The sequence below is a fragment of the Aquarana catesbeiana genome, linkage group LG09, assembly GCF_042186555.1.
Source record: "Aquarana catesbeiana isolate 2022-GZ linkage group LG09, ASM4218655v1, whole genome shotgun sequence".
NCBI classification, from domain to species: domain Eukaryota; kingdom Metazoa; phylum Chordata; class Amphibia; order Anura; family Ranidae; genus Aquarana; species Aquarana catesbeiana.
Genome location: NC_133332.1, coordinates 320,813,271 through 320,828,818, shown reverse-complemented (window position 1 = coordinate 320,828,818; position 15,548 = coordinate 320,813,271). Strand labels below are relative to the sequence as shown.

Here is a 15,548-nt window from a genome sequence, read left to right as displayed (position 1 = left end):
TTCACTGGAACTAAGTGGCCAAGCGCAACCCTGAAAAACAACCCCCCACCATAATCCCCCCACCCCCTCCACACCATAATCCCGCCTCCCCCCCCACACCATAATCCCGCCCCACACTAAGTGATTTGCACCAGTGCACAAAGCAAGGTCCATCAAGACATGGATGAGCGAGTTTGGGGTGGAGGAACTTGACTGGCCTGCACAGAGTCCTGATCTCAACCCCATAGAACACCTTTGGGATGAGTTGGAGCGGAGACTGCAAAAAAAAAAACAAGCGCAGAGGTGATCAAATACCACCAAAAATAAAGCTCTATTTGTGGGGGAAAAAAATGATAAAAATGCCATTTGGGTACAGTGTTGTATGACCGCGTAATTGTCATTCAAAGTGCGACAGCGCTGAAAGCTGAAAATTGGCCTGGGCAGGAAGGGGGGGGGGGGGAATGCCCGGTATTGAAGTGGCTAAAGGGACATTTTTTATTTTTTCAAATTACTTTTTTTTTTTTTTTTATTGCATTTTAGTGTAAATACGAGTCTTTTTGACCCCCAGATCTCATATTAAAGAGGTCCTGTCATGCTTTTTTTTCTATTACAAGGGATGTTTACATTAATAGGAAGAGAAATAAAAGTGACACAATTTTTTTTTTTTTTTTTAAAAGAACAGCGTAAAAAAATAAAAAATAAAAAGTAAAATAAATAAGAAAAAAAAACCAAACATTTTTTTTAACACGCCCCGTCCCGCCGAGCTCGCGGGCAGAAGTGAACGCATATGTGAGCAGCGCCCCGCATATGAAAATGGTGTTCTTTATTTAACAGAAGTCAATGCAGGTCGCAATGGAATCTTAACCACTTCAGCCCCGGAAGATTTTACCCCCTTCCTGACCAGAGCACTTTTTTGCGATTCGGCGCTGCGTCGCTTTAACTGACAATTGCGCGGTCGAGTGACGTGGCTCCCCAACAAAATTGACGTCCTTTTTTCCGCACAAATAGAGCTTTCTTTTGGTGGTATTTGATCACCTCTGCGGTTTTTATTTTTTGCGCTATACACAAAAAAATTGCGACAATTTTGAAAAAAACGCATTATTTTTACTTTTTGCTATAATAAATATCCCCAAAAAAATATATATTAAAAAAATTTTTCTCTTCAGTTTAGGCCGATACCTATTCTTCTACATATTTTTGGTAAAAAAAAAATCGCAATAAGCGTTTATTGATTGGTTTGCGCAAAAGTTATAGCGTCTACAAAATAGGGGATAGATTTATGGCATTTTTATTAATAATTTTTTTTTACTAGTAATGGCGGCGATCTGCGATTTTTGCCGTGACTGCGACATTATGGCGGACACATCGGACACTTTTGGCGCTATTTTGGGATCATTCACATTTAAGGGCAATTAAAAAAAAGCATTGATTACTGTGTAAAAGTGACAGTGAAGGGGATTAACCACTAGGGGGCAGTGAAGGGGTTAAGTGTGTCCTAGGGAGTGGTTCTAATTGTGGGAGGAGGGGCTGTGTGTGACCGTTCACAGGAGCGGTGATCAGTGTCAGTAGGCAGAACAGGGGGAGATGCTTGTTTACATCAGCATTTCCCCGTTCTTCCTCTCCGTGAGACGATCGCGGGTATCCCTGCGGACATCGAGTCCGCGGGGACACCCGCGATCGTACTCACGGAGCTCGCGGCAGGCGCGCCCGCAAACCGCTTCTTAAAGGGCAACGTACAGGTACGTTCGTATGCCTGTATGTGCCCTTCTGCGACGTATATCGGCGTGAGCCGGTCGGCAAGCGGTTAACAGAAGTCAATGCAGGTCGCAATGGAATCTTAAAAAGGGTTTCGGTATCGGAGCGTTTGCACGAGTACAAGTATCGCAAGCAGTAAAAACCCAACAGGGGTTCTAGTCCCTCCCACTCCATTCCAAAGTAAAGAGAAACGTTGTGTCTGGACGCACACTTTAAGAAAAAGCCAAAGTGCGGCACCTGGGTGACAGGAAGGCGGGGGATGTGACCGGACTCATCAGTCATCGTTGTAACGTTTTATAATTCCTTGCAGCTCTGAATGGCGTCTCGGCTATGGGGAAGGCGGCCGCTCAGACAGATGATAGGATAGTCATTGTGGGCCGGCGCTATTCCGCTACCGACCTACTCAGCATGGCAGCAAAGATCGCATTGGAGGTAAGATCACCAATCAAACTCTCCGCGTTTGGACTACAAACACCTTCTTTCCTCACTTCCATCACATAGGGGGGTTGGGGGTGTAAACATGTGCAACTTGTTTTCGTTAAGAATTCGTTTTTTAATGAATTTCGTCAAATTAGTTTTTTTCGGGAACATCCGAATGAATGAAAACTCGTAAATATTCGTAAATTCGTAAAATAGTAAATTTTTTTTTTTAGTTTTATTTTTTGTGCATTTATTTTCTTAATGCCACACTCAGAAAAAAAAAAAAACTAACAAAATGAATGAAAACTTAAAAAAAAAAAAATGTTATATTAGTAATAATAATACATACATATTTTTTTGGAGGCAAACCAGGCTTTCTTTTGTCAATATTGTCTTGCAAAAAAAAAAAAAAGTATTTTCATTTTATGTAATGAACATACAAATCTATTTAAAACCAAAAAACTGTGATCGGTGTAAAAAAAAAGGTGAACAAATGATATATAGAGTAGCGCTCAGAAACACCCAAATACAAACGTACAATGAAATTAAATAAGTAATTAAAAAATAAATGAATATTATGTAATATATGAGTAATATTTAATATTATTTATTTGTAACATTTATTTCATATCATTTATTTAATGAACAAAGACTTAAAAAAAAGAAAAAGTGTGAATTTTAAAAACAATAAATAAATAAAAAGTATACATTTTATTCTATAATTTGTCTCCTTTTAGAAGAGATATTAAACCTCTCGGTGTGGGTTGTACCTGTAGGTGATCCTATAATAAGTCTCACCTTTAGGTGCTGTAAATATCTCCTAAACTCGCACCGTCTGGGAGACCTTTGCTGTACACTGCGCCGATGGACATCACGTGTTGTGAAAGAAGCAGCCGCTCCGTGCCGTTTCTTCAATAGCGCGTGCCGTGACCGGCGGCTCCCGCGAGCATAAGGCGGGAGTGACGTCACGCGACTCCAGCCAGTCACAGAGCAGAGCCGGAGTCCGCCCCCCCGAAAGGAAGAGGGGTGGAGATGGACGCGGCCACCAGCGGCTTCGTTTTGCAGGTAGGTGTGACATAATGTGCTAGTATGAGATGCATGCTAGCGCATTGCGCTTTTACTTTGCAGGGGAACGAAAAGGAAGTAAAACCCACCAGTTGAATCCACAAAAACCAACAGGTGTGTCAGATGTGTGTCAGATCTCTCTAGTTCCATCCCCAGGGCTGCTGTTAGAAATCATGGGCCCCCCCCCCCCTCCCCAGCTGAGAGTTACTGAGGACCTAGCTTTATCAGTTCCTGTCTCTGCAGCTTCAGCTGCACAAATGGATTAATAGGAAAACGCTCTGAGGCTTCCTGCTCATTAACAAACTGAAGCATAGTAAGCACAGTTTACCATGCTTCAGTGGTAATGAATGGACTGGAGTGATTGGTACTGATCGCTCACTGTGTTCATTCAGGAAAGGAAAGGGGGCCAGCAAATGACATATTTACCGGCCCCTTCTCCCGCTCTCTATCCTGAAACATCCCGCCGTGTGTTCCCACAGCATCTGCCGGCGGGAGAGGAGAGGAGGGAAGCCGGAAATGCTTTGGGGAAGGGGCAAACAGGGGGGCCCAGGTAGAAGATGGAAAGGGTGCATGTGCTCGGACCAATCCCCCCTGCAGTGCAGCGGAGGGACAAAGAGGAACAGAAACTGGCAGCGCTGCAGGGGGAGGCAGAAGAGGATCGGCGTCTGCAATAAGGAAGTACAGGCAGCTCTTCTGCTCACCCCCCCCTGATAGGGCCCGGGCCAAGTACAGGGGGGGCTGGCTGTACTGCCTCATCAGCGGCCCTGTCCATCCTCCTTCACTAGTGTGACACAGCAGCATGCCCAAGTGTCTACTATTGGATTATTATTGGTCAGAAAGATTACCAATTCTGTTCTCTATCTTCAGAACAATCAACAGAAGGCAGCCGTGAAAGCTCTGGAATGTGTGATGCAGCAGTCCCCAGACACGCAGCAAGTGTTCCTCTCACTCAGGTAATCCTTCCTATATGGAGCTGCATCATCTCCAGGCACCGCCCAAAGATAGATAAATCATGACATCCGGGCACCAATGTTGTTTTTTTGCATTGCAAAGCACTGGAGCTGCAGTCAGGGGATCACATGTGAGACGCACAGGATCCTGCTGGCCCCAGGTCCATACCCCGGTACGGACTTTTAGTTATGGAATTGGAGGAAGTTGACATCTCTGCACTTGTGTTCTGTTAAGAACTACGAGTCTCTCTGCTGTGGTGCTAGATGGGACAGGATTCTAGCCATGTATATTTTTAAATCGTTACATTGGTGCAAATTGATCAATGGAAGGACACAATATACCACAACTGTAGGATCCCTCTAGAGCAGGCATCACTAAATGGCGGGACCGTGGTCCGCATCTGGACCGAGTCAATGCCCAGTCCCGACCGCCGCGGTCCCGCCATTTAAGAGCTGTGACCACCCGCCGCTGTCATTCACGCAGAGCCGACAGCGAGAGGCAGGACAGCTCTGGACGGAGGGCAGGAGCGTGATGACGTCACGCTCTCCACGTCATCTAAACACAGAAAATGCAAAGCGGTCTCTGATTGGATGAGGTAGAGAGGCAGCGTGATGACGTCACGCTCTCCACGTCATCTAAACACAGAAAATGCAAAGCAGTCTCTGATTGGATTAGGTAGAGAGGCAGCGCGATGACGTCACGCTCTCCACGTCATCTAAATACAGAAAATCCAAAGCGCTCTCTGATTGGATTAGGTAGAGAGGCAGCGTGATGATGTCACGCTCTCCACGTCATCGAAACACAGAAAAGGCAAAGCGCTCTCTGATTGGATGAGGTAGAGGGGCAGCGTGATGACGTCACGCTCTCCACCTCATCTAATCAGAGAAGATGCAAAGCGCTCTCTGAATGGCGCCCCACTCACACTTTGGAGTGCATTTAGGGCGCAGTTAAATGCATTTGAAAACTGCCCATAAAACACATTGTTTGATCCGTGGCATTCTAGTAATCGGCGTCGGTCACCGGTAACCATTTTCATTCGGTGTGTTTTTGTATTGTTAGGTGTTTGGTGCGCTTGGCACTGAAGGAGGAGCCTGAAGACCAAGGTGGGAGGTAAAGCAGGAGAAGTCCTATTCACTTCAATCTGATCTCCAGCCTGTGACAGCCTGTAATGCAAATCTTTTCTATCTCCCCCCCCCCAGAGACCAGAACACCGAGGCTATGATGTCCTATATAAATATAGGTAATGGGCCGCTCTACTTTTCTTTATCTCACCCCCCAATTCAGCACTCACCCCCATATTCCCACATTGGATTCAGCTGGGAAAGGGGCTGGAGCCTTTTTTTTTTTTTTTATTGTTGTCTGTGGCCTTATTAGAGAAATTTCCTCTCACTTCCTGTCACGACAGGAAGTGATGGTGAATCTCTACGATGGGGACACAGACACATTGTTAGTGGAGTAGAGGGGGGGGGGGGATTAGAACTTCTGACAACGATTCTATTTTATTGTTGTCTGTGACCTTATTAGAGAAATTTCCTCTCACTTCCTGTCACGACAGGAAGTCATGGTGAATCTCTACAATGGGGACACAGACAAATTGTTAGTGGAGTAGAGGGGGGAGGGGGGATTAGAACTTCTGACAACGATTCTTTTATTTTATTGTTGTCATTCGATGTCATGGGAAAGGTGTAAATATAAAAATGTAAATATATATATATGTAAATATGTATCTGAATATTGGGCTACACCCCAAAAGGGATTCCACAATCTCCATGGGTTGTGTTAGAGATGAGTGAATCCAGAAATGAAGTGTCACCCCCATGATATCCAAATTCCAAGCAGAATTTTTTTATTCTATTTTGCAAAGCCAACACGTTTCAGGGGCTGTAACTCTGCCCCCCTTCATCAGGGCCTAAGGAGATGAAACAATGTATGTGAACGGAAGGATCAATATATAATTGGATGTTGTCGGAGAGTTGTGAGTTTGCGGAGCGGCTGGTTCAAACATCCGGATGTGTCATGTGCTTTATTTTCCTTAAGCTCTGATGGAGGGGGCAGGGTTACCGTCCCCGAAACGCATTGGCTTTGCAAACAATCTTCCACTTTACTAAACTTGGACTTGAATAATACAGTGTAGAGCTTTAATTCTAACAAGCCCGCGCGTCCTACGATTTTCTACGGGGCGAGCGAACCAAAATTTTTTTTTTTTTTTTACCCTTTTTCTGACAAACCGAGCGGGATCCGGGAAAGGTAGGGGTTTTAGGGTGGGGGGAGTCACAAAGTGGAGATGCACTTAGAGTTAGGGTTAAAGTTCATATGTCAAAGGTCAGTTGGGGTTAGGGTTAGAACTTAGAGTTAGGGTTAGAGTTTGGGTTAGAGTTAGGGGTAGGGGTAGGTTTTCTAGGTTAGGGTTAGGAGTAGGGTTAGGGTTAAGGGTTAGAGGTAGGGTTAAGGGTTAGGGGTTAGGGGTAGGGTTAGGGTTAAGGGTTAGAGGTAGGGTTAAGGGTTAGGGTTAGGGTTAGGGGTTAGGGGTAGAGTTAAGGGTTAGACATAGGGTTAAGGGTTAGGGTTAGAGGTAGGGTTAGGGTTAAGGGTTAGGGGTAGGGTTAAGGTTAGGTTTTCTGGGGTAGGGTTAGGGTTAAGGGTTAGGGATTAGGGGTAGGGTTAAGGGTTAGGGGTAGGGTTAAGGGTTAGACGTAGGGTTAAGGGTTAGGGTTAGCGTTAGGGGTAGGGTTAGGGTTAAGGGTTAGGGGTAGGGTTAAGGTTAGGTTTTCTGGGTTAGGGGTAGGGTTAGGGATTAGGGTTAGGGGTAGTGTTAGAGTTTAGGGTTAGGGGTTAGGTTTTCTGGGTTAGGGTTAGGGATTAGGGTTAGGGATAGGGGTAGGGTTAGGGTTAAGGGTTAGTGGTAGGGTTAAGGGTTAGGGTTAGGGGTAGGGTTAGGGTTAAGGGTTGGGTTAGGGTTAAGGGTTAGACGTAGGGTTAAGGGTTAGGGTTAGCGTTAGGGGTAGGGTTAAGGGTTAGGGGTAGGGTGAAGGTTAGGTTTTCTGGGTTAGGGGTAGGGTTAGGGATTAGGGTTAGGGGTAGGGTTAGAGTTAAGGGTTAGGGTTAGGGATTATGTTTTCTGGGTTAGGGTTAGGGATAGGGGTAGGTTAGGGTGAAGGGTTAGGGGTAGGGTTAGGGATTAGGGTTAGGGGTAGGGTTAGAGTTAAGGGTTAGGGTTAGGGATTATGTTTTCTGGGTTAGGGTTAGGGATAGGGGTAGGTTAGGGTGAAGGGTTAGGGGTAGGGTTAGGGTTAAGGGTTAGGGGTAGGGTTAAGGGTTAGGGTTAGGGTTAAGAGTTAGGGCTAGGGGTAGGGTTAAGGGTTAGGGTTAGGATTAGGGTTTTCTGGGTTAGGGGTAGGGTTAGGGGTTAGGGGTAGGGTTAGGGTTAAGTGTTAGGGGTTAGGTTTTCTACGTTAGGGGGTTAGGGTTAGGGGGTTAGAGGGTTAGGGTTTCCCCTTGAAGAACAAGGTTAGGACTCAGGGATTGGAATAGGGACCTCCTCCAAAGGTCAAAGGTCAGCAGGCATGTCCCCCAGAGGTCAAAGGTCAAGAGGCGTGGCTGACCCACCCCCACCAAAGTGTTCCACCTACCCCAACTAAGTCAGGAAATGAACAAGTCGGGGAAAGTGTCACAAGGACAGGAAGTGAGTGAAAATCTGCCCAGTGGGGTCACTTTTCCCCGCTCTCGCTCTCTCTCTCTCTCTCTCTCTCTCTCAAAAACAAATGCTGGAAGTTCGGATATCTGTAGTTAAAGAAGAACTTCAGTCTGCTCACATTTGTAATAAAAAACATCTTTGCCGTTCTGATGCTTCCCTCCAACCACTTTGCTTATTATTTTATATATATACTGGGATTCTGTACTTGCTAAATATGCTGCAGAAATCTCCCTCCACTGAGTCTGGCTGCAGCCATTTTAACTGTGGGCAGCTGAAGCTGCTGCCTGTTCACTTCCTGGATTTACACAGAGGCACAGAGGCTCGCCTCCAGCTCTGCAGCTCTCATTGGCCCTCTTATGACTCATCCCCCCTCACTTCCTGGATTTACACAGAGGCACGCCCCCCCCGCTGCTGTCTCTCTCCTCATTGCGCAGATTGATAGCATTGATCCCAAACACACCTCCAAGACCACCACTGCCTTGCTAAAGAAGCTGAGGGTAAAGGTGATGGACTGGCCAAGCATGTCTCCAGACCTAAACCCTATTGATCATCTGTGGGACATCCTCAAACGGAAGGTGGAGGAGCGCAAGGTCTCTAACATCCACCAGCTCTGTGATGTCATCATGGAGGAGGGGAAGAGGACTCCAGTGACAACCTGTGAAGCTCTGGTGACCTCCATGTCCAAGAGGGTTAAGGCAGTGCTGGAAAATAATGGTGGCCACACAAAATATTGACACTTTGGGCCCAATTTGGAGATTTTCACTTAGGGGTGTACTTACTTTTGTTGCCAGCGGTTTAGACATTAATGGCTGTGTGTTGAGTTATTTTGAGGGGACAGTAAATTTACACTGTTATACAAGCTGTACACTCACTACTTTACATTGTAGACAAGTGTCATTTCTTCAGTGTTGTCACATGAAAAGATACAAGAAAAGATTTACACAAATGTCACTGAGGGGTGTACTTACTTTTGTGAGATACTGTTGTACTTCCTGGTTTCTTGCCTAGGCAAATTGAAGTTATGGATGATAAATCATGTAGCGCTAACAAATAAAGACATATATCAATATATAAGTGAATAGTGCAAAAATCAATTATACAGAAATGACAGAAATGAAGATGTGAAAAGTCCAATAGATGTGAAAGTCCTGAGAAGGGCCATATGCGTCAACCACCAAATGATGATAAATCACAGATAGAATAGGCTGGCACTGTCCGGCATCAAGGATGGTACAACTTCAACCAAAAAAGGGAGAAGTATATCTACTCTTACCGGAACAGGTGGACTCGAGCGTCAGCGACGAGTCATAAAGGCAAAGATGCCGAAATCGGCGGATCAACTGAACTCCAAGGGACCCAGGGCCTCCAAACACAACTCCAGGGGTTTTGTGGACAACCACCCAACTGAACCTCAGATGAAGACCAGGGCTGGACCTTCGGCGTGGGAAGACCAACTGGACCACAAAATAACTCATCCGGAAAGTTATTTCACCACTTCCCTACCCGCGTGTGTACATATGACGTCCACAGATGGGATCTCCCATCCTGGGTGGACGTCATATGACGGCCTCGGGTTCCCGGCCATCTAGGGGGCACGCGCGCACTGCCGGGGGCGCGCGCACGCACCCGCCCCGTTGCTCGGGTCCCGGTGCGTGTGCCCGGCGGCCGCGATGTCCGCTGGGCACCCGCGATTGCCCGTTAACCGGGCCGGACCGTGGATCTATGTGTGTAAACACACAGATCCACGTCCTGTCAGGTGAGAGGAGAGCGATCTGTGTTCCCGGTACAGCGGAACACTGATCAGTCTCCTCCCCTTGTATGTCCCCGCCCCCTACAGTTAGAAGCATTCCCTAGGAAACACATTTAACCCCTTGTGCCCCCCTAGTGGTTAACCCCTTCACTGCCTGTCACATTTACACAGTAATCAATGCAATTTTATAGCATTGATCGCTGTATAAATGTGAACGGTCCCAAAAATGTGTCAAAAGTGTCCGATGTGTCCGCCATAATGTCGCAGTCACGAAAAAAAATCACGATCGCCGCTATTACTAGTAAAAAAAATAAATAAATAATTTTTTAAAAAAAATGCCATAAATCTATCCCGTATTTTGTAGACGCTATAACTTTTGCGCAAACCAATCAATATACGCTTATTGCGATTTTTTTAACCAAAAATACGTATATGTAGAAGAATACGTATCGGCCAAAACTGAGGAAAAAAATTTGTTTTTTTAAAAAAAAATTGGGATATTTATTATAGCAAAAAGTAAAAAATATTGTGTTTTTTTCAAAATTGTCGCTCTTCTTTTGTTTATAGCGCAAAAAATAAAAACCGCAGAGGTGATCAAATACCACCAAAAGAAAGCTCTATTTGTGGGGGAAAAAAAGGACGTGAATTTTGTTTGGGTACAACGTCGCACGACCGCACAATTGTCGTTTAAAGTGCGACAGCGCTGAAAACTAAAAATTGGTCTGGGAAGGAAGGGGGTGAAAATGCCCGGTATTGAACCGGTTAAAGAAAAAATGCTTTCATTTGGTGTAGGTCAAAAAAAAATTTTTTTTTTTTCTAAAAACCAGCTTACAACAATAGGATAAAAATGAGGGCAATGTGAGGAGCAGAAAGCCAAGACCGACGCGTTTCGTCCCGAAGGACTTCAACTGGGGCATATTGGATGTCATACATCCCGGGAGTCTTCAGGACGGGAGAAGGGGTTTTCTCAGCTAAGCACACTTTCCTGCATGCATGCCTGAGCTAAGGGCAGATGGATTCCAGGAAGTAAATGCTGCATGAATCATCTGCCCAAACTGCCCATATTTCTGGCCACAGCCAGAAATGCTAGGCGGAGGGGGGGGGGGTTCAATGTAATTTCTCATCAAAATAAAGCATGGAGACATAGATGAATGGATGGCGGAGTTAACTTTGAATAATAAAAATGGATCAAATAGTGTTTTTTAGTTTGTGGTGCTCAGACGCAGTGAAGATCGGCTTTATTGACACCATACTCGGTAATATTTACACTTCTATCTTTCCTCAGCTCACGAAAAGCTTGCAGAGCATCTGGTGTGGAGTGGACTGTATGAAAAACGAATCGAGGAGGCTCATTGGTTCCGGAAAGTTGGTGAGATTGGGGCCACGGGGTCAGGAAGATGTCTCAGAGCAGTCCTCACAGAACACACACTAAAAAATGTAATAGTCTGTAAGCCTCTTCTGTGCCCCCCCCCCAACTTACAATAAGGCCATCAGTACCATGGTGTAGGTCAAAAAAAAATTTTTTTTTTATTTCTAAAAACCAGCTTACAACAATAGGAATAAAAACTGTGATCACAAGATAAAAATGAAGGCAAAGTGAGGAGCAGAAAGCCAATCCCGACGCGTTTCGTCCTAAAGGACTTCAACTGGGGCATGTTGGATGTCACGGGGTCAGGAAGATGTCTTCGAGCAGTTCTCACAGAACACACACTAATAAATGTAATAGTCTGTAAGCTTCTTCTGTGCCTCCCCCACCCCCCCAACTTACAATAAGGCCATCAGCACCAGTACTCCAGGCTGGGGTGTAGAGCCCCATTAGAATTCGGGATAGTAGCACACCCCCTAAGGAGCCGCAGTTAAACTGGGATCCCCCATCCTGCACAGCCAGGCACACCGAATCTTCACAGGCACTCCAGAGTGAGAGATTACTAACCAACACTAACCATTCTACAGTAACAAACCTAGAACACTAGAGGGTGCTACATAGGGATAGGAAAAACTCAGCCATAGCCGATCCTAGTATGGATGCATACATGTGAAAGCCGCAGTCAATGGCGCTCCTGGGGCCATGTCCCCTGACATGTTTCCCCCCACCCACGGGGGGCTTAATCATAGGGGGTCTGACTTAGTTTCACTTTTTCTTACATGGCCATGTCTTGATGGCTAAGCCCTTCCAACTGCCCCCCCCCCCTCGGTCCTGTGACAGCGCCTTTGCTAGCCACTGAAAAGTTGCTGAGAAAATATAAGCATCACACCCAAAGGTATTAATTCCATAAAAGCAGTCTGAATGTAATCCATATCATTAAATCCAACGCGTTTCGGCGGCTGGGCGTTAAAGCCCTCTTTTCTTGCTGCTGCATACATGCGTAAGACGTCCAGCAAGAGATAGTTTCACCTTTTAGATGCGGCACCTGGGTAGGCATAACTAAACCACAAGGTGCATGCTACCTCATGGCATCAGATATTTAGTGGGATCGCGCGCCCTTCACCTACTATGTCTGGCCACTGAAGCAGCCATATTGGACACTGGAATGCCATATAGGTAAGACTTAGCCTGGGAGTCGGACCACAAAGTGAAATCAAATCAGAGAGGGGCACAGAAGAGGTTTTTCTAGATAATAAAGGTAAGGGCAGGGATCTGCTTTTAGGCGACACTGACTTTAAATTGGTTGTAAATCTCGGGCCATGAAATATGAACAAAGCATATCCCGCTGTAGTGTGTACTTGTCTCAGCCCAGAGTACTGAGTGTTATTTCTGTCTGCTGCCTCTGCTATCTGCATGAGTCACTTCTGACAAAGTTTTCCTGACACCAAGAGATAAAAGGTGACAGGGGAAGGAGCTCCAGCACACAGCCTGGGATTGATAGCCTCAGCTCTGCCCCTGTGTGCTGTGTGAAAGGAGGGGGGGTGTCCCTTCCCTCCAATCAGCGTTTGCTGAGCTCTGCAGAGTGTAATTTTAGCTGTCTGTCCTCTGCTTTCTAGAAAGTGTAAATTCTGCACTTTGAATGGATGTAGAGGAGAGAAGACTGCAGATAAACAGGTACAACTTATGTGGGAGGATTTCTTTAATCTCTGAGTTGAATCACATCTCTGGGTGTATGGAAGGGTTTACAATAAAGCACAGGTCCACTTTAACCTTTGATTTTATTATTATTATTATACAGGATTTATATAACGCCAACAGTTTGCACAGGTCTTTACAATATAAAGGGGGGGGGGGGGGGGCAGTACAAATGTAATTCTGTTCAGTACAGAAGGAATAGAAGTGCCCTGCTCATGGAGCTTACAATCTACGGGTAATACATTAGAATCGTATAGTTTTAGAATATATTACTAATATATTGATGTCTCTGTAATGCCAACAGCATGGAATGTGGCCGTCGGTGCTCGAGAGCGCCCCCTGCTGATGAGAGATTCCTTTCTTCTTTCATACAAGGTACCCTGGGGACAGCAAAGGTAGAGGAGAACTCTGGTAGATTCCAGCTTTGATGATATTTTCTCTCTCTCTCAGATCTCCGTGTTCTGTCCTTGTGACAAGACGGTACTTGTGGCCCAGAAGTCGTGTTTATTGATGGCGGCAGCTGTGGACCTGGAGATGGCAAGGCAGGCCGCAGAGCACTCCGAGAAGGTAGAAAGAACACAGAGATGAGGCATTTCCCAAAGAAATCTTCTATTGTAATATATTATAACTATTACATTTAAGGCAGACGTGTCTGACACTACAGCCAGGCTGAACCCCTGATTAGCATAGATGGGCCTAGATACAGGGGTCTCCATCCGGCCTTCTTCTTTGGGGACCTGGGGGGTCATCCTATTATCCTGTATAGAGGATTGATGCTAATACTGGCCACCCAGTGACATCACCACATCGTAGAAGGACATACAGAGCTTAATCTTTTATTTGGTACAAATTAGAACCACCCGTGTCCATCATATTAAAATACATGTGCAGAAAAAAAGAGAGGATAGCTTCGTTTTCATTTAGGATGGTGCTGCTGTTCAATCCACCCTCTGGCCTTCAGTCTTGCACAGGTGTACCGGCTCCTCCCCTTCAGTCTTGCACAGGTGTACTGGCTTCTCCCCTTCCGTCTTACACAGGTGTACCGACTCCTCCCCTTCAGTCTTGCACAGGTGTACTGGTTCCTCCCCTTCAGTCTTGCACAGGTGTACTGGTTCCTCCCCTTCAGTCTTGCACAGGTGTACCGGTTCCTCCCCTTCAGTCTTGCACAGGTGTACTGGTTCCTCCCCTTCCGTCTTACACAGGTGTACCGGCTACTTCCCTTCCGTCTTGCACAGGTGTACCGGCTCCCCCCCTTCAGTCTTGCACAGGTGTACCGGTTCCTCCCCTTCAGTCTTGCACAGGTGTACCGGTTCCTCCCCTTCAGTCTTGCACAGGTGTACCGGCTCCCCCCCTTTAGTCTTGCACAGGTGTACTGGCTCCTCTCCCTTCCGTCTTCGCACATGTGTACAGGCTCCTCCCCCTTCAGTCCCTCCCAAGGGCCAACCCACTGCTTGCTTAAAGCGGAGCTCCGCCAAAAGGGGAAGTTCTGCTTTAAGGCCTCCTCCCTCCCTCCTCTTCACTAAAGGGCATATTTTATGGGGGGGGGGGGGGGGGGGGGCGGGTAGCTGGTTTTGACAGGTGACCGCTCCCACTTCCGCTTCCCCCTCCCTCCCCGCAGTCATCGGGGACACGTCACAAGTCCCAGAAGACTGTGGGACCATTCACAATGCGCACCTCTTTGGTCTTCCCCCATGATGGTGAGGATTGAATGGAAGAAAGAGATTCTGTGGACAGGTGTCTTTTATACACATAACGAGTTGTTGTTAGGAGAACCTTCTTACATTGACAGGACTAATCTGTGTACCACATGAGCCCCTACTGTAGTGTCTGTGTATACTCCATATATACCCCCCATATATACTATATACACTCTCTATATACTCCATATATACCCCCCATATATACTATATACACTCTCTATATACTCCATATATACCCCCATATATACTATATACACTCTCTATATACTCCATATATACCCCCATATATACTATATACACTCTCTATATACTCCATATATACTATATACACTCTCTATATACCCCCATATATACTATATACACTCTCTATATACTCCATATATACCCCCCATATATACTATATACACTCTCTATATACTCCATATATACCCCCCATATATACTATATACACTCTCTATATACTCCATATATACCCCCATATATACTATATACACTCTCTATATACTCCATATATACTATATACACTCTCTATATACCCCCATATATACCCCCATATATACTATATACACTCTCTATATACTCCATATATACCCCCCATATATACTATATACACTCTCTATATACTCCATATATATACCACATGATCACCTACTGTAGCCAGTCTGTGTATACTCCATATATACCCCCCATATATATACTATATACACTCTCTATATACTCCATATATATACCACATGAGCCCCTACTGTAGCCAGTCTGTGGGGGGAGAATTATTATTGGTTGGTTGGGGATCAAATACTTATTTTACTCCATTTATAACATTTGTATTGTGTGATTTTTCTGGATTTTTGGTTGATATTCTGTCTCTATCATATAAAATACACCTATGATAAAAATTATAGACCCTTCATTTCTATGTAAGGGGGCAAAACTTACACAATCTGCAGGGGAGCCAATCATTATCCCCCCCCCCCACTGTATATGTAAGGTAAATGAGAGTACGGTGTACTTTTTCCTGCGCTGCACTCGCTGTACATTGAAGAACTTTGCTTTCTCGTAGTGTATTCATTCTCACCATCTCAGGACTCTCATGGAATAGAGATAAGTGACAATCTATAGCCGCATGGAGCCATACACCACCGAGGGCCAACCGGATCCATCAAAAGGATGCTT

The 15,548-nt window shown here is 45.5% G+C and overlaps 1 protein-coding gene across 1 annotated transcript in view; it reads left to right on the top strand.

Annotated features, from left to right (window-relative positions):
• The window catches only part of TEX11 (testis expressed 11), a 96,569-nt gene that overhangs the window by 62,237 nt on the left and 18,784 nt on the right, over positions 1-15,548 (top strand). Inside the window, exons 13-19 of the mRNA XM_073600993.1 lie at positions 2,033-2,166; positions 4,087-4,172; positions 5,230-5,280; positions 5,370-5,410; positions 10,900-10,983; positions 12,980-13,050; positions 13,126-13,242. Of these exons, the coding sequence (XP_073457094.1) occupies positions 2,033-2,166; positions 4,087-4,172; positions 5,230-5,280; positions 5,370-5,410; positions 10,900-10,983; positions 12,980-13,050; positions 13,126-13,242 (584 nt within the window). The remainder of the gene's footprint in view (positions 1-2,032; positions 2,167-4,086; positions 4,173-5,229; positions 5,281-5,369; positions 5,411-10,899; positions 10,984-12,979; positions 13,051-13,125; positions 13,243-15,548) is intronic.